This window comes from Ammospiza nelsoni, chromosome 10, assembly GCF_027579445.1.
Source record: "Ammospiza nelsoni isolate bAmmNel1 chromosome 10, bAmmNel1.pri, whole genome shotgun sequence".
Taxonomy (NCBI): domain Eukaryota; kingdom Metazoa; phylum Chordata; class Aves; order Passeriformes; family Passerellidae; genus Ammospiza; species Ammospiza nelsoni.
In genome coordinates, this window is record NC_080642.1 from 8,910,631 (window position 1) to 8,933,021 (window position 22,391).

A 22,391-nucleotide genomic window follows, 5' to 3' on the forward strand; every position below is an offset into this window, starting at 1 on the left:
CCGTTCATTATTTTTTCCCGGGTTTATGAAGGAACCTGTTTCTTTTGTCCAGTCTCTGCCTTGTTTATGGTGAGAAGGCTTTAAAGCTAATTTGGCATTGCTGTGTGCTGTGTAATCGTTCTCAGTCTGGCTGAGCCACACCTCCCAAAGTACATGATAACGTGCTTTCCTCCTCTTGAAAAAATTGTTTTATTTTAGGCCAGCCTGTGCTTTCCCCTGTGTTTTGCCAGCCCTGTTGCCAAAGGGGCAGCCTGTCCTGCTGAGTGTATGGAGAAGTGATCTCAGTATGACTGGAATACTGATCTGGCTTTGGGAATGTGAAAACCACTGGAAGGTTCAGGGTTGATGTGATGTCCATTTAGTCTCACCTTGTATTTATGTGTTGTCTCCTTGGCCCCACACGCAGTCCTGTGTGGATGCTGGAGGACATTTCTTTCATTCCCTCTATTGTTGTCTTGCTCCCCATGGATCAGAGGTGAGCTACTTATTCTTTATACTGTTCTTTGAAGTCTTTATTGTACCTTTAACAGTGTGTCCTGCTTCAGCTGAACCGAAGCTGCAAGGGTTCATGTCAAGATTATTGATGGTCACAGCACTGGGGACATGCATTGCCCTTCCCAAGTGATCCTGGAAAGTAGGAGCAGGCATGCCCACTGACATAAATCCTACCATGTTTGTTCACTCTCTGTTGTAGGTTTTGGCTGGCAAAATATTTGTCCTCGAGTAGCACCTGTTGTAGCCCTTCATGTTCAGCATGCTGAGCTATTTTGTTTGGATCCAAAGTGATTTGGTGCTATTGTAGTGCTCTCTGTCACTGCTGTTTTTTGGCCCAGTCCTGCACTTTAACAGGGATGAGTAACCCCTATGTGTATAAGGGTCAAATGGTTTATACTCATGTCTTGTAAATATCCTGGCAGTCCCTTTTCTCTGTCAGTGAGGCACAGATTTACAATGTCAGACCTCTCTCTTATAAAAGTTCTATTTTCTTTGGCCATTCTAGGAATGTATTCTTCTTATGTCAGGGTTTATTTTCTGTGGGACCTTGATCATACTTGTGGGACCTATAAAACAGTAAATACATGTTACAGTGCAGTGTGAATGTGTTGGCAGTAAGATCAGCAGCAGAGATAGTAGTGTTTAAAATTGGAAACCTGTTGTCTTGATAGACTTGCTTTGAGCCATCTGGACATGTTATTTGACTGTCCCATTATTTCTCGTGTGGAGGAAGAAGCCAAGATCTTTGGTTGTTTGATGGACATTGAGAGACAGCTGAGAGATTAAATCTGCCTTTCACAGAGCATTCCAGCTCCCTGTGCTGTTAGGAAACCATATGCTCAGTACATCACCAGTTTCCATCAGAGGCAAGACTGTCACAATCATTGTGTATCTCTCCTGGTGTGGGCTGAAGGCATACAGTGATCAGATATATCAGGGACAATAGTCCTGTTCTTCTTCTCCTTCCTCTACCTCATCCCTTACTTCTTGGTAATACTCTTGTGTGATATTTTCTTTTTTCCTTCCCTAGAGAGAATAATCTGCCCCTGTCTCTTGCCCACTGTGTCATTTCTCTGATTTGGCAGTGCACATCTTAACGGCAGTGCTATTTTCTTTCCTTAAATGCAAATCCTCCTCTGGGTTCTGGTACAAAAATTATAATATTTCCTCATCTTCATGATTTAGCAGAAAGGACAGCTCTCTTTGCAGTGCTAAAAACACCCTTGTAATTCCTTAGATTTGTCTTGATTTCTCAGTCCCCATAGAATGACTTGCTGCCCAGGTGTGCCTTGCTTCTGTCACGTGCTCTGCATCTCAGGTGTTTTGTTTACTTTGTCATCAGATAGAGCAGCTTGTTTGCCTAGAACAGAAGCTGTGGCTTTGCAGCTCTTCCTGCCACCTTCATCAATAATGCACGTAGAAACATGGAGAGGTTTAAAATTAAAAGAGGCTTAGCTAATTGCCTTTGTCATTTGCCAGATTTGGGCAAAAGATTATGATCTAAGTCAATAAAAATTATACTCTTGGCAGATGTCTTATAAAGTGTGGACTTCTTTGCAGTATGTGGGCAGGGGAAAGCCTGGGCTGCCAAAAGCCTTTGTTCAGCAGAGGAATCATGCAGCAGGTCTTTTAATTGAAATGCACCACAGAACAGCTTTAATGTGTGAAACAGCTTTCCTGTATACATGAAAAGCTAGAGAAAAATGAAGAGTTTGATGATGATGTCATGTGTATTTCCCAAGGGGAAGTGCAGGAGGGGTTTGCATGTGGAGTAGATGATACAGCCCCAAATGCTGCTCTGTCCCTATGCTCCACCACCTGCCCAGCAGCACCCTGTGCCTCTCACTCCTTTCTGGGATGCTGCTTATACTCATTTTCCCCAGCCCATAGCCCTGCCTGTGTCCAGCAGCATAGCCTGGTCTATTTATATTACAGATCTATTTATATTGTTTCAGGATAACTTTCATCATTGTTCCAAGTGTGTCTGGAAAGAGAGACAGAGGCTTGCCATGTAGCTGCAGACGTTAGAAAACAGGGGAAAAAAATACTTCATCCTCTGCAAATGTTTTCCCGCTTGGCTTGTAGGGCTGGTGTTTCAACCAAATGTCAAATAAAGCAGGACTGGTTGAAAAGAAGTTGTCCTTAATTTATGGAGTTTCTTGTAAACAAGAATCAACTCTTGGTTCCCCTTCCCTTCCTGCTTATGTTTTCCTCCTGCACTGCTCAGGGAGAACTTCCCCTTGTCTCTCTGCTGTAAAGACATTCTCTGTCAGCCCTTTTTCCTTCCTACTCAAGTGTTGCAACTTAGGTGTGGTGGTGCCTTATCTCTCTGTTTTCTTTGTTAGCCTCTTCTGTCTCTCAAAAAGCAAAGGAAACAATGTTTTGAAGATGAGTCTCTTCAGCAGGGCCAGCGATAGGATTGGAAGTCAGACTTTGTGATGCAAGCACAAAACCACTGATCAGATGAGTGTTTTTAAAAGGCATTGGGGCAGAAATTGAAATGTAATTTCTGAGCCTCTTCCCTGGATCGTGAGAAAACTACTACCCTGTATTAAATACAGCACCTTCATTTTTTTGTAAATGCGTGTTCTGGGTGGAAGTTCCTAGTTACTGATGTGTAAAGAGATGTGTGTCCCCAAATGCCTTCTGGAACAGCTGTCTCTAGTTCCATAACGTGGCATTGCAGACATTATATTCATTGCTGTGAAAAGCAGGTATCCATGAGAAATGTACTGGAAATCTGTAGCTTTGTAGGTGCCCCTGGGCTGTGACCCAGGGTTGTGGGCAGTGCTACACTGAAATGCAGCACATGGGTGTGAACAGACAGGGCTCCTCAGAAAGTCCTGCTTTAGGCTTGATTCTGGCCCTACAGGCTTGAAATAGAAGAGGGTAGTCTTAAAACAAATTTCAAGAGATTAATTTTACTTTTAGATAAAGGCTTTTAATTTTGTAATTCCTCTCTCCTAAAAAACCCCAAACATTTGCCAGCAGAAGTGTGAGACTCCATGGGAATAACTGAAACTGCTGACTCTGTTTCCTGTCCTCACCTTTCACAGATCCCTGGGGGGGCTGCTGCAGTGGAGATTTGGGAGAGGAGCACACTGGCATCTGAGGAAAAAGGTCTACAGGCAAGGGAAGATATCAAAAAGTAACCTTATAGGACAGAAGGAAACAGAGAAAACTTGAACTTCCAAAAGTTAGCTAGGAGACAGAGTTGTAACATGTTGTTAAAACGTGAGCAGACTTGGTACCCAGGCTTCTCTTCTGTGTTTCGTTGCTTTCCCTTGAGGACTAAAACTGAACTAGTATTTGCACTAACTGCTGTTCCCTGATCTCAGATTTATTGGTTGCTTTGATCTAAGAATTCAGCAGACTCAGAAGTTTTATTCCTTGTGCTTGACTGTTTCCAAGACTTCCAGTGGTTCAAATTTTATTGCACATTTCACAATATTTGATATTTTCCATCAGAGTTCAGCTCCAGAGTTCTAGGATTACAAGGAAATCCTTATTTAAAATTGCTCCTACACTTCAAAGTTGGAGGCAGGGAGCACGTGAAAGCACAAACATTTAAACAGAAAGACCAAAAGGCAAATAATTAGACTTTTTCTTATTATTCTTAATCTGTTCTAATTATTTGCTGAGGGTCTGACTTGTGATTTATTTGCTGTTTGGTACTGAAAATTGACATGCTCTGTGGTGTGTTTTGTTGGCTTTTCTTTTGTGACCACCCAGAATTTCCTTATCCATTCTGTAAAAAGGGGCCTCCAGTGTCCTTGACCAGATGTTTCTTGCATATACTGACTTTTTTGCATAGTGTCAAAATGTTTGATGCTTCAGCCAGGAGGGCAGTGTCAGGGTCACAGATAATATTGTGTACACTGTTCAGCTTCAGGGATTTTTGGTTTGTGGATTTGGATTTGTTTTGGGTTGTGGTTTTTTTTTTTTTTTCTTTTCAGCTTATGTTACCTGACCCCTTCTATTCATATTTAGTTTTAAAGCTGGAGATAGCCAGAGTACTCCCTTTGAGAAGAAGGTTGTGGGGATGTTTGTTAGGGACTTGTTATTAACCAAGCAAATTGATATAACAGAAATAGTGAGTGGCTGGAAGTCACTGTGTTACATGTCCCCACTCAGTGTTCCGACAGTAAGAAATTTTCTGAGTATTCCCAGCAAATAAAGCAGAGTAGAAAGATGTATTGTTAGAGATGGAAATGTGCCCTGTGCCAGGTGTTCATCTGGGGAGCTAAACAGCTGAGGTGGTGCTTCTCCCCCACAATCCTCTTCATGCACATTTTGGTTTTGGCAGTTCATCCTTATCACATTTTCTGTTTCCCTCATCTCTTCTTCCCATCGTGTTTCAACAGATCTGGTGGCTGGATCCAGAGCTGACATATGGCAATGCCAAGCCCTTTGTCTTCACCCAGGGACACTCAGTGTGTAACCGCTCCTTCTTCCCCTGCTTCGACACCCCTGCAGTGAAATGCACCTACTCAGCTACTGTCAAGGTAAGGGATGCCTGGGGATGGTTCACAGAGCTCTTAGCTGCTGTTAACTTGTGAAAGTGTAGTTACATCAGGTATTTTTAGCAGTTTACATCTGCTAAAAATATTGTGATTCAGTGTTATAAAGAATACTGAATTTTTTAGGTCTAGTTCTGGTTCTTGGGCAAGAATCAGGGTAGTGCCTCGAAGGTAACTCTGTTGCCTACCATGTGTGGGTCTTGCCTTCCTTGTACTCAGTGCTGAAAGAGTAATTGTGAAATAAAAATATGAGAGAGAATTTGGCTGGCCCCTTCCAATAGTGGTTATTGATGATCATAATACTCAACTCTATTGTACCAATTTTTGAAAGAAAAAACCTGAAGTCTTTTGAAATCATCATCAAATAATGTTGCATTTTGTATAGATGAAATAATTTAATATGTAGGTGCTTTTGGCCAGCTGGCATATAGGAGGAGTAATATCTTCAGTTGGTATGTTTTCATGGATTGGGCAGATTGTGGTATAAAACCTCACAGAAATGTTATATTTTGTGTTATGTAAATGATTATTTTTAATGTATATCATCAGGCATAGATGAAAATGAACTAGAGATGTGTGGTTCAGTCATTCAGCTGTGATTATCTGGTGAGTTGATGTGTATGATGATGGTCTTCCAGGCTCCAGCAGGCATACAGGTGTTGATGAGTGCCACCCAAAGTTCCTACCTAGAAGAGGAAGGTGTATATCAATTTTACATGGAATATCCAGTTCCTGCTTACCTAGTGGCCCTGGTGGCTGGAGACCTCATACATGCAGACATAGGTCCAAGGTAAGATTTGCAGTGAGTTCATTCTGCATTTTATGTCTCTGTACAGTGCTTCATACTGTAAAGTAGCAAGGATTTGAGTCATTGAAAAGGGAACAGTTGGGTTCATGAGCTGTGAGCACAGAGAGTTTGAAGTGTAGTTGGGTATAAAGAAATTCATGGCATTGCACTGGCAAAGATATATTCCTCTTCCATAAAAGTTGCCTAGTGTTCCTTGAAATCATTACAGCTGCTTTCTCATAGCCTTGTTGAAGGGATTTTTGGTTACCTCTTGCCATGTTCCATGGAGCATTAGTCTAGGAAGGCCCAGGTCTGCTGGGAGGTCTCCTTGCTCCATTACCATACATGGAAGTGTGGTAAGGCTATTTTTTTTTTCTAAGAGATAATTCAGTTTGCTGAAGTATCACCTGATGTTTTCTGTTTTCTGACAGGAGCAGAGTGTGGGCAGAGCCTTGCCTGCTGCCAACAGCCATCAGCAAACTTTCTGGCATTGTGGAACGCTGGTTGACTGCTGCAGAGAGTCTGTATGGCCCCTATATATGGGGAAGGTGAGTTTAATCAGTCTCCTGGGAATGTACAATGGGAACAAAATAAAACAGTATTGAGAAATGATCATGCTTTCTCCTTATAGCAGGGCAAACTAGCATTTCAGCTGGCAGCATTGTAGTAGTTGAAAACAGACTCTGGAGTTTTGTCTCCACAAGTGGCAGGAAGGACCATGGAGGCATGAAGGTGTTTTAGCTGGTTTGCAGTGGAAAGATCCTCTGCTTAGGAATCTCCAGTTTGAACTGGAGGTTTCTAAACAGTGGATCTTTCCTGAGGAATGAGGGTTTTCATACTGCAGTGTTTTGTGATGTAAGTCCAGCACTGGGCCAGACACCATTTAAAATGTATGGTTGTTTTATTTATCTCATTTATTTCTGCATTTATTGTGGCATGCCTGAGAATACTGAATATCTCAGTATAGACTCATTGAGAGTCCAAGTCCCCCAAACCAACATTAATAGCTCTTGAAAAGCTTGACTATATATTAAAAAAGAGTGGTTTTGAGAGAATACTTGCCTCCTTGGATGGGAGAAAATGTTTACAAAGGTTTCCTAGATTTCTTTGCTAAAGGTAAGCAGGAAGATTGCCTTGTTGTTGATTTGACAAGTATTGCTTGAAATAATCTGAGAACATGGCCCAGTGTGCCAGTGCTGATCACTGGTAAAGAAATTTAGAAAACAAAACAAATATTACTGTTGTGTTCCAAAGCAGACAGATTAACGTTATTTTGATGACACTGCATGTGTAGGAAATCAATTCCTTCATTGACAGCTTCCTAGCCTCTCTCTTTCCTGGGAGCCTCTGGGGACTCAACACTGTGTTCCACTACTGTTTATAGTGTAAACAGTTTTTGTGGCTCCCAGATATACAACTTGTGATGAGTTTGTGTGTGTGAAGGGAGCACAATGCTTCTTTAGATGACATGAAAAGACTGTCAAGTCTTTACATCCAAACATAAGCAGATCTTTGGCCAACAAAATAAATTGTGATCCTCTGATCAGAAGAATTAGGCACCACTGGTATAGAAAGTTTGTTCCTGAAGTCACAAGAAGGTCTCAGAAGAGCCTTCCCTAAAGAAAGGTGTTACCATGTCTTCTGAAAACAGAAAATGTTACTGTGTGTCTTCTAGATGCAATTTACTCATGTCCTTTCTTCTTTCTTCTCTCCCTAATTTCAGATATGACATTGTTTTTCTTCCTCCTTCCTTCCCTATTGTTGCCATGGAAAACCCATGCCTGACCTTCATCATCTCTTCCATTCTGGAGAGTGATGAGTTTTTGATCATTGACGTCATTCACGAAGTTGCCCACAGCTGGTTTGGGAACGCGGTCACCAACGCCACGTGGGAGGAGATGTGGCTGAGCGAGGGCCTGGCCACCTACGCGCAGCGCCGCATCACCACCGAGACCTACGGTACAGCTCCAGAACTCCTCCTGTGCTCCTTCTTACCACAGCTCTGAGCTGCCTGCTCCGAGTGTTTGCCTTGGAAGCTCAGAAGTCAGTAGGGAGCTGGTTTTCAGTTAGGCTTTGTTTTATTTCTGGAACACACACCCACACACAGCCCCAAAGTTTGTGTTGAACATGTTGCGTACTTAGAGTTTGACGTTGTCTTGGCTCTAGTGGGCTCAATACCAGATGTGGTACCAGGGGCTTTGAGTGAGGTGTGTTAGCACAATGCTGTGGGGACTTGGAACTACTGTTGGGTACCAGGCAGGAGCTGATATGTCAGAGCAAGGTCAGCAGAGGATGCGTCAGAGAAAGATGTAAGAAATCTTATAAAAGTTACATTGTGAAACAACTGTCCTCTGAACAAGTGTCCTTTTAAATCTGATCAGTTAGTAGCTACCTACTGTTAAAAAGAATCATGGCAGTAGCATTAAAAAAACATGCAGATTTATGTAGCTGTTTATGTGCTGGAGGCTTCCTGCAGCATTGTAAACCCTGCCTTTACTTGTGTCAGTGAATTTCACAGGTCAGTTTTATGATGCTGTCTTTAGAATATATAAGTAGTAAATTATTCCTCTTTCTTTTAAGTTTAATTGGCTTGTTATTGAAGTGAATAATGGGAATGTATGCTTTTCTAGTTTGTCCTGTTATGATCTTAAAAGCCAGTTCCATGTGTTTTCTCAAGCATCCAATGTAAACAATCTTAGAAAAGTTCCTAGAAATCGTGACAGCAAAAATGTTTAGAAGAAAGCATTTGTTTTTATTAATGTATATTGGTTTTGGACATGAACTGATGACAAGTTTAGGCAAAGAAGTGCTCTGAGCATCTATGGAGATGTTACAATGCATATTATATATCTTTGAAAGCTGTTTTATGTTACTGTCCTAAGTCACATTATGCATGGCAGTAATGTGGGTAGGTCAGCAGATATCAACCTGTTCATCATCTTAGTCTGTTCCATCCAACATAGAACAAAATCCTTGCTGATTTTGGTCTGTTCTCTAGAGCTGGTTGTTTCAAGAAGCATTTACTGGGAAACTAAAAAAATGTCTTTCCCTGTGCAATTCTTTAGTAAGCTCTTTCTCCATTTTATTTTGTTTCCAAGACAGACCTTTGTTCTAAATCTTACCCTCTCTGACATAATTTCTGGAGTCTTTTCTGTTGATAGTAAATAGGCATCTTTGCAATGGTATTGTTTAGGGAAATATGAGTCCACTGACTACCACTCCTCTTGGATCTTGCTTAATTCTCCTCTCTGTAGCTTGAAGTAATTGCCCTTAACACTAGTTACCCTAGTTCTTGCTTTCCCCTGGGAAGCAGGTCCACTTCCTTCTCTGTTCATACAGGTTCTTTTGTTTTCCAGATATATCCTGGTTCTTAATTCACATTTGGCTATGTGGGATTTGGGTGTTACACTGAGAGTCTGAGGTTGTGTTATGTAACAAACCCTGACTTCAGGTTAAAATCTCAACAAAGAAGGGTAAAATTTTAATAGTTATGGATGTTAAGTATCTTCTGAATCTGAAAATCCATTTTCTGCAGCTTCTAATGTCTGAAAGGGCATAGGAAAGATCTCTTGCCTTGGCAGTGTAATACAGCTGGTTTGGTTTGAAAGCATGGAATGCTGTATATTGCAGTTAGGGAGAAGGAGTAGCTTACCCAGTCACAGCTGTAAAAAGTCCTAATGAGAGCAAGGTGAAATACCTAGGGCAAAAACCAGGTAGGATGATAGATAAAGCTTTAAAATATACCCAGGATCTGTAATACAATAACCAAATCCAGTTCTTTTCTCTTTCCACTCAAGAGGTGACATTTGCTTAGTAATTCTTGGCACTGAGTATGGAATTGTGTTTACTGTTCTACCAGTGACAGTATGCTTTTGCAGCACTTGATGGCTCCCTGAAAGTTACCTGTACAGTATTTTTTTCAGTGCTGCTTTCCCTATCTTGCAAGAACTGATGAGATTATGTCAAGGATGTACACTTCAGCATAGTTTTCATGCTGTTTTGGTTTCCAGTGCAGCCTGATGCATGATCAGAGTGAGGAAATACACTGGGTTAGGCTCTGACTTCCGTTACTAATTACAAGGATGTTCTGCACTCAAGTTCTCTGCCATTACATTACTGTGATTCTGTCTCACTGTTCTGTCTTTTGCACTTGCAGCAGCTTTTAGTTTGTCCCTGTGCCAGTCCTGCACAGATCAGCTTTTGCTGATCATTTTCCCACAACTAACAAGTTACTTTCTGGGGTAGGAGCTGCCTTCACATGTTTGGAGACTGCATTTCGCCTCGATGCTCTCCACAGACAGATGAAGCTCCTTGGAGAAGACAACCCGGTCAGCAAGCTTCAGGTTAAACTGGAGCCAGGTATTGCTTTTGGCTGAGGCTGCTCTACACAAAATTTTACACCTCTGTATATCTATGGTGAAATATTCACAAAAAATTACTAATATTTACATATCTTTTTGAAAAAAAAAAATTGGTTTGTAAAAACAAGTCTAAAAACAAGCAAGGAAGTTTTGCTTTCAAGTTTTTTTCAAGGTTGAATAACTCATCTTTATAGATACTGTTCTGTGTAAGAACAGACTTACTGAGTAGAAAGCATGTGAAAAACTGCCTTGAAAGCTGTGTGGGTTTGCAATTCTGGACATGTAAAATAAAGTATTTAAAATGGAAATATTTGGGAACATAATATAAAATCCTCTGCTATTCAGTGTTCCTCTCTTTATGTGTTCATGTAAGAACTATGTATGTATTTAGCATGCAGATAAACAGGTCATGCTTTGAGTTGAGCTGTGAAGAGGCTGTTTGGTTATTCCCTGAGCAGATGCATGACTGCACTCCAGATTTACCTGTCTCCTTCACTGGTAGTTCTCTAGGTCTGTGGTCACAGTTGGGTGGGTGAAGCTGTCTTCTATGTAGATGATATTTAAAACAACCTAAAGCGCAAGTGGAGATGATATTGGAGTCAAATGGAAAAGCATGTGTGAAAGCCTCAAAAAAGGAGCAAATAGTGATTACGTTTTATTGATATCTTTGAAAATTTGTGGTATGGTGATTCCCAGAACCTGGCACTGAAAAAAAGAAAAAAAGGATTTGTTTTCAAGTTCCAGATCTGTTTTCAGTGACCTCTAGTTTGAAGTGGCTTATTCCTTTGGGAGTTACTACTTACCTTACAATGACTGATTTAAAAAAAAAATATTTCAGGCTGTCTTTGGACTGCATCTATTTATTTACTGCAGTAACTTAAATGTACTGACAACAAACTTAGTTTTTATTAAGTCACTATGTCTCACCTTGGTGGTCTCTAAGGAGTCTATATAACTCAGAAGGGGCTGGAAATCACTCTCCTCAGTAGTTTCTTATCATGTTGTCTTCTTTCAGGTGTAAATCCCAGTAATTTAATGAACCTCTTCACCTATGAGAAAGGCTACTGCTTTGTTTACTACCTGTCCCAGCTCTGTGGTGACCCCAGACACTTTGACTCCTTCCTAAGAGTGAGTGTAAATATGTGTTTTCTTGAGATTTAGAGCTGAGTTTTTGTTGTTGGGGTTTTTTCCTCCAGATTCTTTCACTGTGGCTAATTGTTAAGGGTAAAGTTGAATACAAGTGTGTCAGAGATGGAGGAAAGTTGTGGGCCTGTCAGCTTACATGAATCTTTGTACAAGATTTCTAAGATTCTGAGCTCATGAGGTGCTAGATACAGAGCAGTAGTATATATTTGTTGTCGCTTGTTCTGTCCTCCAAGTAATTAGAAAGCTGTTCCAGCACAGGTTGTGTGTGACTGGAAAGATGTGACTTGATTCACTACTAAAAAGTGTTAACTTGGATTTTTTACCCACGGTGACAAAGGGTTTGAGTTACTGTATTGGGGCAGGTTGGTGCCTGGAAGCACACTTACAAAACCTATAGAAAATTGTCAGCTACTGACTTGTTTTGGAAAAGGAAAATGAAATTATACTCAGCTGTCAGCTACTCTATTTTTTCTTGTTTCTTTATTTAACTGGGTGAGGAGGGAGAATATTTTTCTTCATTTTTTATGCCTTCAAATAATTGTTCCTACTCTTATGCTTGTATTTTTTTTCGTTGTCATTGTTGTGGCATGCAGTGATTCTACATTAAAAGGAAGCTGTCTTACTCCTGATCATAATTTGAATGTTTACTATTTTAGGCCTACATTGAGAAGTATAAATTTACCAGTGTTGTGGCTCAAGATCTTCTGGATTCCTTCCTGAATTTTTTTCCAGAGCTGAAAGAGCAATGTGTTGAGAGCAAAGCAGGTAAGAGATTTACTAAGCTAACTGTAAACACTGTAGAAAACCTGGTTGATGAATTTTGTGCTCGGCTTGGAGGATGCAGAGGGAAATGCTAAGGCAAACAAAATAGTTTAGCAACAACCAGATGTTCTTGACAGAATTTGTGGCTATTGCCTCTACACTGGGGAATGAGAACCTCTGAAATTGCTGAGAATTTTGTCATTAATTAGCTGATTGTCCCTTGGTTAACTTTCTCATTAACTCATCTTCACTCTGCAGACAGAATGATCAGTGCTTGTGAGATTTACACATGCTTAAATGCAGGGAAAAGGTGAACACGCTTTGAAATTTAATCTATTTTAATAACAGAAAGCATGCTTTGAGAACTGTAACTTCCCCAAGATCCTGCCCATACATATAAAATATCTTCCAGAATGTTTCACTTTCCCTTATATCCCCTATTTATAGCAGTTGGTGGATTTGTGGGAGGTCTGTGGCCTCCCAGGTGCTTATTATCTCACTTTCTTAAAGAAATGAGACTCATGTTATCCTGCCATGTGTCCATCCCTGTGAAAAGCTATTGAGCCCATTGGACAGTAAGAGTACAGCTCTTAAGGATACTGGGCGCCTGCAGGCTTTGTGGAGAGGAAACTGCCTGTGGAAATGAGTTTTCTATGGGAAAAGCTGCGGCATGAGCTCAACAGTTCTGTGTTTTATTTTGCCCACTGGTAGGCTAATGAGTTAACCACAGAGGTTGCTAATTTTTGCCTGGCTAATATTCAGGGGATGCAGAAGGTAGGAGTTTTAGCATAGATGGTGTGGAACAGGAAGTATTGCCATGGGTTAGAAAAGTACAGAGGTGGTAAAAGGCCAAGAGGAGCAGCTGGAAAGCAGGCTCTGCTGCTTGTGAAGAAACTTTTTTTTTTTATTAGTTGCATAAATAAATATAAATTGCTTGGGTTTACTGGTAGGTAGGAAGAGTTTAGTCATCCCTCTCACCTCCTTTTTTTATAAAATGGGTTTTCTTCATATTTGTCAGTCTTCCTCAAAATTCTGAGAGAGAAATGCAGGCACACAAACATTAGAGCATAATTTGAACATAGGTACTTGTCAACCTGGCTGCCTTAAGAGCATGTGTGTTTCTTATACTTACTGTACTGCTGAGCTCTAGAAAACTCACAGTGAGGTTTGGAGCAGTGTTGCTGGCACTCTTCCAGGTGTTCCATAGGCTGTCCCAATAAGGCTGCTAAGATTGTTGTGTCACTATAACTATTGCTTGCTGTTGTTACAACCTCCCTTAACTATGGGAGCAGTTGGACTTTGAGGCAGCCAAGCCACCTGCAGAGATCTCTGCTCCACATTTTTGGTGCTCCTCATTCCAGGACTGGAGTTTGAACGTTGGCTCAATGCTACAGGACCTCCGTTAGCTGAGCCAGACTTATCTCAGGGATCCAGTCTGACCAGACCAGTGGAGACACTCTTCAAACTCTGGACTACAGAGCCTCTGGACTCTGTTGCTGCTGCCAGCAGTGTTGACCTCACTAAATGGAGAACGTTCCAAACTGTGCTTTTCCTGGACAGATTGCTGGATGGATCACCACTGCCACATGGTGAGTACTCTTTCCAGGATAGTAGAAAATTATTCAGGGAATAATTGATGGAATTCTAAAGATCCCTGCCTCTGGTTGACATTATAAAGTCAGGTTGATGTCCCAGGCTATGTCACAGAGAGATTGGAATCGGTGATCTTCAAAAGTCTTTCCCAGTCCAACGGATTCTATGATTCTGTGATTTGATATTGTTATTGTCTGATGACCCTCAAAATTGACAAAATAGGTCATAGTTCTTTCTCTGTGTATGTGCTCTCTTCAGAGGTGATAAAAAAGCTCTCGGAATGTTACTCCTCTCAGCTGGACTCCATGAATGCAGAAATCCGTATCCGCTGGCTGCAGATTGTAGTCCGAAATGACTATTACCCAGACCTTTACAAAGTCCGTCGCTTCTTGGAAAACCAGGTACTAACTGCTGGATTAAACTCACTGCACCTCTCAGTGCATGAGACATGTGCATGAGACATGCGACGTGAAAGACCTTGGAACTTCTGCTTCCTGGCCAAGTGTAGCCCAGGTGTGTTGCGAAGGGGCTGAGCATGGCTCACCTGCTAGCGGTGGGGAGGAATGGGCAGATGTAATTTCAAATGCCTATAGATAATCTCTGCTTTTCTAGCCTGACTCAATACCCTTATCCTAGCTCTGCCCCATGCATTTTATGTATTGCTTTGCAGCAGCCCTGGCTTTTCCAGACCACAAGTTTTTGCACTACTAAATCATGTGATTATTTGAATATTTACACTTCAAGCAAGGCTAGGGCTCATCGAGTTCTTTTCAGTAGTTGTTATTGTGCTGGAGCAAAAGGTTAATGCATGTGTTCAGTGTGGCCTCTTTTATTTGGCCTTTAAAAATAGTTCTGTTATTTGTGGAAGTAGCTCAGTCTCAGAGAGCAAATTTTTTTTTATTACCATTCATAAAAATCCTTGTATCAGACTTAGAATAGACTCATCTGTCTTTTGAAGAAATGTGTTGTTTGTCTGCAGTCTGAAGTTACTCAGGGCTGTTGGAGTGTAGCTGTAGAAGAGCTGAACTTCTTGACTTTCATTGAAATGTTTTTGTCTTGTTTTCCTTTTTTTGTAGATGTCTCGGATGTACACAATTCCACTTTACGAGGACCTTTGCACTGGCACTCTCAAGTCTTTTGCCTTAGAAATTTTTTACCAGACCCAAAACCAGCTGCACCCCAATTTGCGGAAAACGATCCAGCAGATCTTATCCCAGGGCTTGAATCCACTTCCTGCCATAGACACTACAGCAGTCACTACAGACACACCAGCAATGGTGCTTGAGGACAAAGTCTCAGAGGCCACAAATGGTGCCATTTCACTCAGGGATGTCAACGTGTCTGCTTAGATCACCAGTTCATGCCAGCCACGAAGCTTGAAAATGGGGACAGGAACAGAGGAAAGATACCAAGCATTGCCTCCTTTCCCTCAGCCTTGCAGCTGCAGTGTGTTGTAACTGGATTTCTCTCCCACAACACAAAGCAAATGTGCCTTCAAGTATCCAGTGTGTAATACTGCCAGGTTTCAGAGATCTCCACCAGCTGTGTGATGAATATTTTGATTCAATTTTTACTGGGCAGGAACTCCTGGGCTGTTGCTTCTTCATGGAAAGTGGATAGTTCCCTTTCCTGAGGCTCTTCTGGATGGTTTCTTCAGATTTGTTGTTTCGTGGGAGGGTGTTCTTTTTCTTCTTATTTTTTCTTTTTGTCTGAGGCCACTGAGGCTGTGGAGTATGTCCTACTTGCTGTGTGTATGTTGCTGGGGAGTGTGTATGTGTCAAGCTGTCATTGTCCTAATATTTGGGCTAAAGTTCTGCAAAGGAGAGACTCAGGAATTGTTAGTGGCAGCAAACATGTTTTCGTGTTATGCTCCTTCCTGTGACAGAGGTATTGTGATTTGGAAAGAAGGGGACTAATGCTTAAATGAGAAACTAATTCTAAATAGCTCCCGTTCCCCCCTGCCCATAGGTGGCTAAATAATAATAATAATAATAATAAAAATGATGATGCTCTTTATATATATTAAGAAATATATAAAAAAGAACAGGGAAACATTATGATGGATTTGAAATCCTTCTGCTAACCCTACCCTCAGTTTTCCCTTTGCACTCAATGGGACAAGCAATAAAGAAATGTATAGGCTTGAATTTTCAAAGTTAAAATTAGGTTCCCAAATGCCATCAATTCTGGTACTAACTGGATGCCTAAATCTTTTTAACTGTTTTGACAAGTCTAGCTGCAACCTTTGCTAGTGTGTCAGGATGTGTGGCACATGCATCAGATGCACTCTGTGTCTTCTATTCTGTCCTTTTGGAGGAATTACCAAGACCTGTAATTTTTTTAAGATCCCCAGCATATCTTGGCCTGTAAGTCAGCCATGAAAATATCCATGTGAAGATTTTACTGCCTTGAATAATGTTTGCCTCAGTAACAGTGGCCCTGTCATATGATAATCTGAGGGAAGCACCATCTTTCTTGATGTGAAACTTTTAAGTCCCACTTTACCCAAGTCTGTTTTCTGACTTATGGTGGGAGTAAGGTGCCATTTAATTTCCCTGGTGTGCTGTTTCTCTGGATCACTGGCCAGCCATGTAGGATGGTAAGACACTGTCTTCCCTCTGTGCTGTTTGGTCTCAGGAAGCCAAGGGTAAAGTGTCCTGGGGTATTGCAGAGTACAGGTGATGGTTCTTAGACTCTGTGCCACAAACTTTTTAACATGTGGGTACCTGTGTGCTCTCTGTGAGCTTCCACAAGGCATCTCTGAGCTGATGCATCACCAGGATAGTATGAACAAAAGGCAAAACATTTGGAAAAGACTCAGCTAACAGAGATGTGAGAGAGAAATTGTTTTATACTCCAGGGCAAATTTTAGTCCTGCTATGGGGATCTGCATAGACAGGAAGAGGAGGAAATTTGGGAGGGCTTTGTTTTCTTCACCAAAAGTATCTGTTTACACCCATGTGTGGATGAGGACTTAGGTGCTGTTACTGGATCTGCATTTTCTGGCTTTAAATTAATTTGGATTTCACCATAGCCTTAGCCTGGGCTGAACTGGGATAAAGCAATAATAAACTCAGGCCTCTCTAGTGCTTCGTTAGTTTTAAAAATGGGCCATCAGCAATTTTGGGCTACAGAACTTCAATCTCTGCCCTTTGCTCCTTGAATGGGATTATCTTTTAAATTCTGTTTTCCCAGAAAGGATGGAGAATGATGTTTTCTACACAAATCTCTTTCCTTTTCATTTGTTGTTCTATTGAAAGAGATTTGTACAAGCTGACTTTACACTTCCGGAGCTGCCGCTGTTGGTGCTGCGTCTCCCGGGCCCCACTGCCAGCAGCGGCAGCCTGGTCGAGACCAGGAACCACTAGCGATTTTTGGAATCAGGGGCCTCTGTTCTAACATATTTTATTTACTGGGAGAATGTTTGTGACCCTGGTGGGAATTTTTCATTTACATGGATGCCTTATGATGATTGTCAAATTAAACTAAGCTTTGTGACAAGTTCAGCCTTTTGGGCAGTTTTTTGGTGTCCCTGCTGTAGCTGTGTGGAAGAGCTAATTTGGTACATTGTCTTTGTTTTGTTCTTTTCTGGGATGCAGCATAGAGGGAGTTTGGAAGCTCTTTCAAAGCTATACAGGAAGGTGCTGGAGAGGTGGCAAAAGCAAACAATCAAAAATAAATATTATCTATTGTTACTAGAACTGACTGAAATACATCAGATCAGCTCTGTGTTTGCATAGACACCCATCAGAGCAAGGAAATGCTGGCTGAACTGAACAGACTGTTTCCTGGTTAAAGAACACAAGATGTATGTTAGTGTTTCTGCTCTCATCTCTGCGAGATCCCATCAAATGGCTTTGACCTAGGACTTGTTTTCTGAGACACTGAAACAGAGTAAGATTTTTTGAACATATTCCATGCATCCACCTCCAGATACTTCTGTTTCTCCTGTGAGTGAGGAGTGCATTTTTTATTTTGTAGAGACAAAAAACTGGCAGCAAGTTTGTGGAGATAAGCCTTTCTTCGCTGACAGAAAATGAATTGGTGCTTCAGGCTACTTGCTGTCTTGATTTGTAGTAGACTTCACATTGACAGGCAAATTAGACTGTGATTTAATAGAAACTATTTGCCTTATCTTTGGTACATTAATTTCTGATCCATTTAAGTCAGATTAGATATCAAATAGGTTTTATTCAAACAGGTGCCAAGAGATCGGGTTATCTTTTTTTATTTTGAAAATGAAAACCATTTCTTTATTTCATTGCAGCTTTGAGCAGGGCAACGGAGGATGTAGAAATATCACTTGTGGGAAAGCTCTGAAGAACCAGTTGTTTAATAGAATGGAATATTTCTAACAATTTTTTAGCATTTCACAGCCACGTTGGTTGATACATTCAATATATTCTTGCTAGCTACAATATACTGTGTGTAAGCTTGTATCAATAATTTTGGCGTCATGTTACATTGCAACATTTTAACCACGAACTCTATCAACCAAGAACAATTCTATCAAGTATCCCAAACATTCTTCTTCAATCAAAACTCTTTTATGTTCTTGCACTGCAGTGACCTTGGTCATTACCTTTTTTGGATAATGCAGGACTTTCTGTACATCTAAGCTCATGTGCTGCACAATTCACTTAGGTCAAGTGCACTTCTTCAGTCTGCTCTCCCTGTTTGTCCAAAGACAGAACAACACAGTACAGTCAACACACTAAAATCACATCACACTTTTCACACTTTTTACTATAGATTGATAAAAGCTGAAAGCCATTTTGACCACAATATCACTTGGTGTACAAAAGAAACCGTATTATAAATCACTGTGTGAGATTTGTCAAGCCACTGTTCTCTGAGACACAGAATTATTGTCAGTTGTGAGGACACGGTTTGACACTGATTTTGTTGAAGCCCCAAGAAAATTGGTTTAGCTGTTGATTACATGCATTCCTGAAATGCATACCTAATGTCTAGTTTGGATTTGTCTACTTTTATCTTCCAGCACTGGAAACTACTGCTTTGTTTGTGAAAGTTAAACTACTTATCTCTTTCTCATGTAAGTACTTTTTAATTCTTAAAGAAAACAGATTGATTGGTCTGTTACTGCAAGCTGTCTTCCACAACTTCGTGTATTGACTTTGCTTGGGTGGAGCATGATGTTTCAACATCCTTTTAAAGTGGAAATTGCGCATTGTTTCTCAAAAATTACTTCAATTGCTGCTGTATATTCCACATTACCTTTAAAAGAATTTTTTACTAATATTGTCCATTCATCCTTTTTTTTTCCCATTAATAACAGTAGTAATTTGGGCACATGTTAGCATATGTCTTACCTGGACATGAGAACCTTTTAAAGATAAAGGGGGTAGAGAAAAGCTATTCCATATTCTGGAGGTGACTTTTCACTCTATACAGAGGGATACTAGCTAGTGGCAATAAATATATATATATATATATATATATATATATATATACATATTTAAAAATATATATACTAGAGACAAGTCTTTAAAAATGCAATGGCATTAGTGGGGTTTGCAGACCCTTTTCCAAAATCATATTTACTGAGGTGCAGCATCTTGTGTGCTGTGGTAGCCAGGCTGAAAATTTGGAGCTGTGTGTGCCTGAATGAGAGGTGTCTATAACCCCAAATACCCACTCCAAAATCTCTCTTAAGCAAAAAGACACTCTGTGCTGTTCCCTTGATACAGCTCTGATCACTGTCAGCTCAGTATTGCTGTGCCTTGCTAATCCTGGTATCAGGATTCAGAGAATTCAAGAGCTCCCTTGCGAACAGCTTCAGTGTGTCAGCATTTGCAGAAACAAACACATACATTGGGCCCAGCCACTGCTGCTCGATTACTTTTACTCCTCTCCCTGTCCTTGAACCACTGGGAGTTGGAGACAAAAGCAAACATGGGACTGATGAAACCCCAAAACTGGCAAACAACCATAAAAATATCAAACACTATTCTAAAGGATCATCTCCATTCACATGGAAATGAGCTGGTTATTAAGCTGGACACAAATCCCTCTTAAATTTCTATAGCAATGGGACTCAACCCTTCTCAGTCTTCCTTCTTCCTTTCCAATGAGAAATGAAGCACCTACATTAAAGTGGACTGAGACAACAAGGCAAGTATAATTTTGTCTTAAAATGTTATCTTCAAGACCTTCTGTCTGAATAGACCTGTGTTTTATCTTCAGAAACAGTTTAATCCAGCAGGATTGCCAAGAGGCAACAGGGAAGGTTCTCTCTTTGCTGCTCTCATTGCAAAGAGTTTTGAGTTAACAGAAAAAAAATCATCAATTGCATACTGTAATAATTTGCCCCTTTCCAACCTTGGAGTGGGGCAGGGAAAGCGTGTCAGGTGTCTGAGAGACCAAGATAACATCTATCTCTTTCCTTCTTCTAATAGCTTCATAAATAAATAGGTAGGTATTTAACTAATTAATTGTTGCAGGCTGGATCTCCTGTATTTACAGTTAGAGCTCAACATTTATCCTGCTTTCTAGAATTGGTCCTCTAATGGAATTTATGCAGTTGTGTGATCGCTGTTTCCTAAAGAATGCAGGGGTGAAATCACACAGATCAGAGCCTCACTGTTCCTGACACAGAGGCCTTTTTTTCCCCTTTCCCTCCCCCAACAGAGCTCTCCTGTGTTGCTCGCTCGCAGCCGCGCAGCTGCAGCTCCCTCGCATGAGCCGTGGACAAGAGGGTTATTCTTACTGCCAGCAATGTTTCCTCTGCTCCCAAAAGGGTCAAAACTCCAACGTGAAAAGTCTTATTTGTTGATTAAATTTGCAGTGTGCAGGGGAGAAGCCTTGTGTCTGTACAACGGGCAAGATCGAGTGGCAGAGAACCTAATTCTGAATGTCAGAGGTTGGACAGCTGCTGCAGTTACCTGAGAGCATTTCCATCTGCCAAGGTTGGCTTGAGAGGAGGATTTCTGCATTAATGTCTGATAAAAACCACAGGCCTGTGTTTTCTGTGGCTCTCTCGTTCAGATGACCTCTCTACTCAAGGACCAGGTGACCTTAGACTCAAACACATCATCACAGGCAAGTGTGATGGCAGATTTTTTGGTAAACACCTCGTCCTTCCACAGTGGCTCAGCAGCTTCTTTATTGACCACACCTGAGCTCCCTGAGGTACCCTGATGTGAAAGGCCCAAACATGGAAAAGACAACAGCCTCCTTCAGCGTGCCCTGAAACCCAAAACCTTGTTGTGCTGAAGGATGGCCTCGTGGGGCCCTTATTTCTGCATTTCTGTTCTTTGTTCCTGAGTTAGGCAATATTTTATAAGGCACTTTTTCTATTTCACTGGTCAGCGGTAGCTATCGGAATATGGAAATTAACATATCTCCTTTGACGGTTCAGCCCATGGACGACTACATGGTGATAATAAAAAAAAACCTGGCAAAATAATGGAACAGTTTATATTAAGCGCCATCATGCAAAATTTACAAGATGGCCAGGGTGTCAGACCCAGCCAGCATGGATTTAGGAGGGGTAGGTCATGTCACCTTTTATGACCAGGTAACCCACCTAGTGGGTGCAGGGAAGGCTGCAGATGTTGTTTACTTGGATTTCAGCAAGGCCTTTGACACTGTCTCCCACAGCATACTCCTAGACAAACTCGCAGCCCGTGGCTTGGACAGAAGAACTCTTTGCTGGGTTCAGAACTGGCTGCATGGCTGGGCCCAGAGAGTGGTGGTGAATGGTGCTGCATCCAGCTGGGGACCAGCCACCAGTGGTGTCCCTCAGGGATCTGTGCTGGATCCAGTTCTGTTTAATATTTTTATTGATGACATGGGTGAGGGTTTAGAGTCCTTTATTAGCAAATTTGCAGATGACACTAAGCTGGGAACGTGTGTTGATCTGTTAGAGGGACGTAGGGCTTTGCAGAGGGACTTGGAACGGTTGGATGGATGGGCAGAATCTAATGGGATGAAGTTCAATAAGTCCAAGTGCCGAGTCCTGCACTTTGGCCACAATAACCCCCTGCAACGATATAGGCTGGGGACGGTGTGGCTGGACAGTGCTCAGGTGGAAAGGGACCTGGGGGTGCTGGTTGACAGTTGGCTGAACACGAGCCAGCAGTGTGCCCAGGTGGCCAAGAAGGCCAATGGCATCCTGGCCAGTATCAGGAACGGTGTGGCCAGCAGGAGCAGGGAGGCCATTCTTCCCCTGTACTCAGCACTGGTGAGGCCTCACCTGGAGTATTGCATCCAGTTCTGGGCCCCTCACTTTAGGAGGGATGTTGAGATGCTTGAGCGTGTCCAAAGGAGAGCAACGAGACTGGTGAGGGGCTTGGAACACAAGCCGTATGAAGAACCACTGAGGGAGCTGGGGTTGTTTAGCCTGGAGAAAAGGAGACTCAGGGGTGACCTTATCACTCTCTTCAACTTCCTGAAGGGTGGCTGTGGTGAGCTGGGGGTCGGTCTCTTTCTCCAGGCAACAACCGACAGAACAAGAGGACACAGTCTCAAGCTGCGCCAAGGGAGATGCAAGCTAGAATTAAGGAGGAAGTATTTTACAGAAAGAGTGGTCAAATACTGGAATCATCTACCCAGGGAGGTGGTAGAGTCGCCATCCCTCGAAGAGTTTAAAAAAAGACTGGATGTGGCACTTGGTGCCATGATCTAGTTGAGGTGTTAGAACATGGGTTGGACTTGATGATCTTAAAGGTCTCTTCCAACCTAGAATTTCTGTGATTCTGTGAT

At 41.6% G+C, this 22,391-nt stretch overlaps 1 protein-coding gene across 2 annotated transcripts in view; it reads left to right on the top strand.

Annotated features, from left to right (window-relative positions):
* ABCC5 (ATP binding cassette subfamily C member 5) overlaps positions 1-18,110 on the top strand; it is a 67,657-nt gene extending 49,547 nt beyond the window's left edge. For both annotated transcript variants that reach the window (XM_059479091.1, XM_059479090.1), the window contains 10 exons: positions 4,860-5,000; positions 5,654-5,805; positions 6,234-6,350; positions 7,526-7,761; positions 10,048-10,161; positions 11,179-11,291; positions 11,966-12,074; positions 13,433-13,660; positions 13,923-14,065; positions 14,741-18,110. In XM_059479091.1, coding sequence (XP_059335074.1) covers positions 4,860-5,000; positions 5,654-5,805; positions 6,234-6,350; positions 7,526-7,761; positions 10,048-10,161; positions 11,179-11,291; positions 11,966-12,074; positions 13,433-13,660; positions 13,923-14,065; positions 14,741-15,013 — 1,626 coding nt within the window. In that variant the 3' untranslated portion in view covers positions 15,014-18,110. The remainder of the gene's footprint in view (positions 1-4,859; positions 5,001-5,653; positions 5,806-6,233; positions 6,351-7,525; positions 7,762-10,047; positions 10,162-11,178; positions 11,292-11,965; positions 12,075-13,432; positions 13,661-13,922; positions 14,066-14,740) is intronic.
* Positions 18,111-22,391: the final 4,281 nt, after the last annotated feature.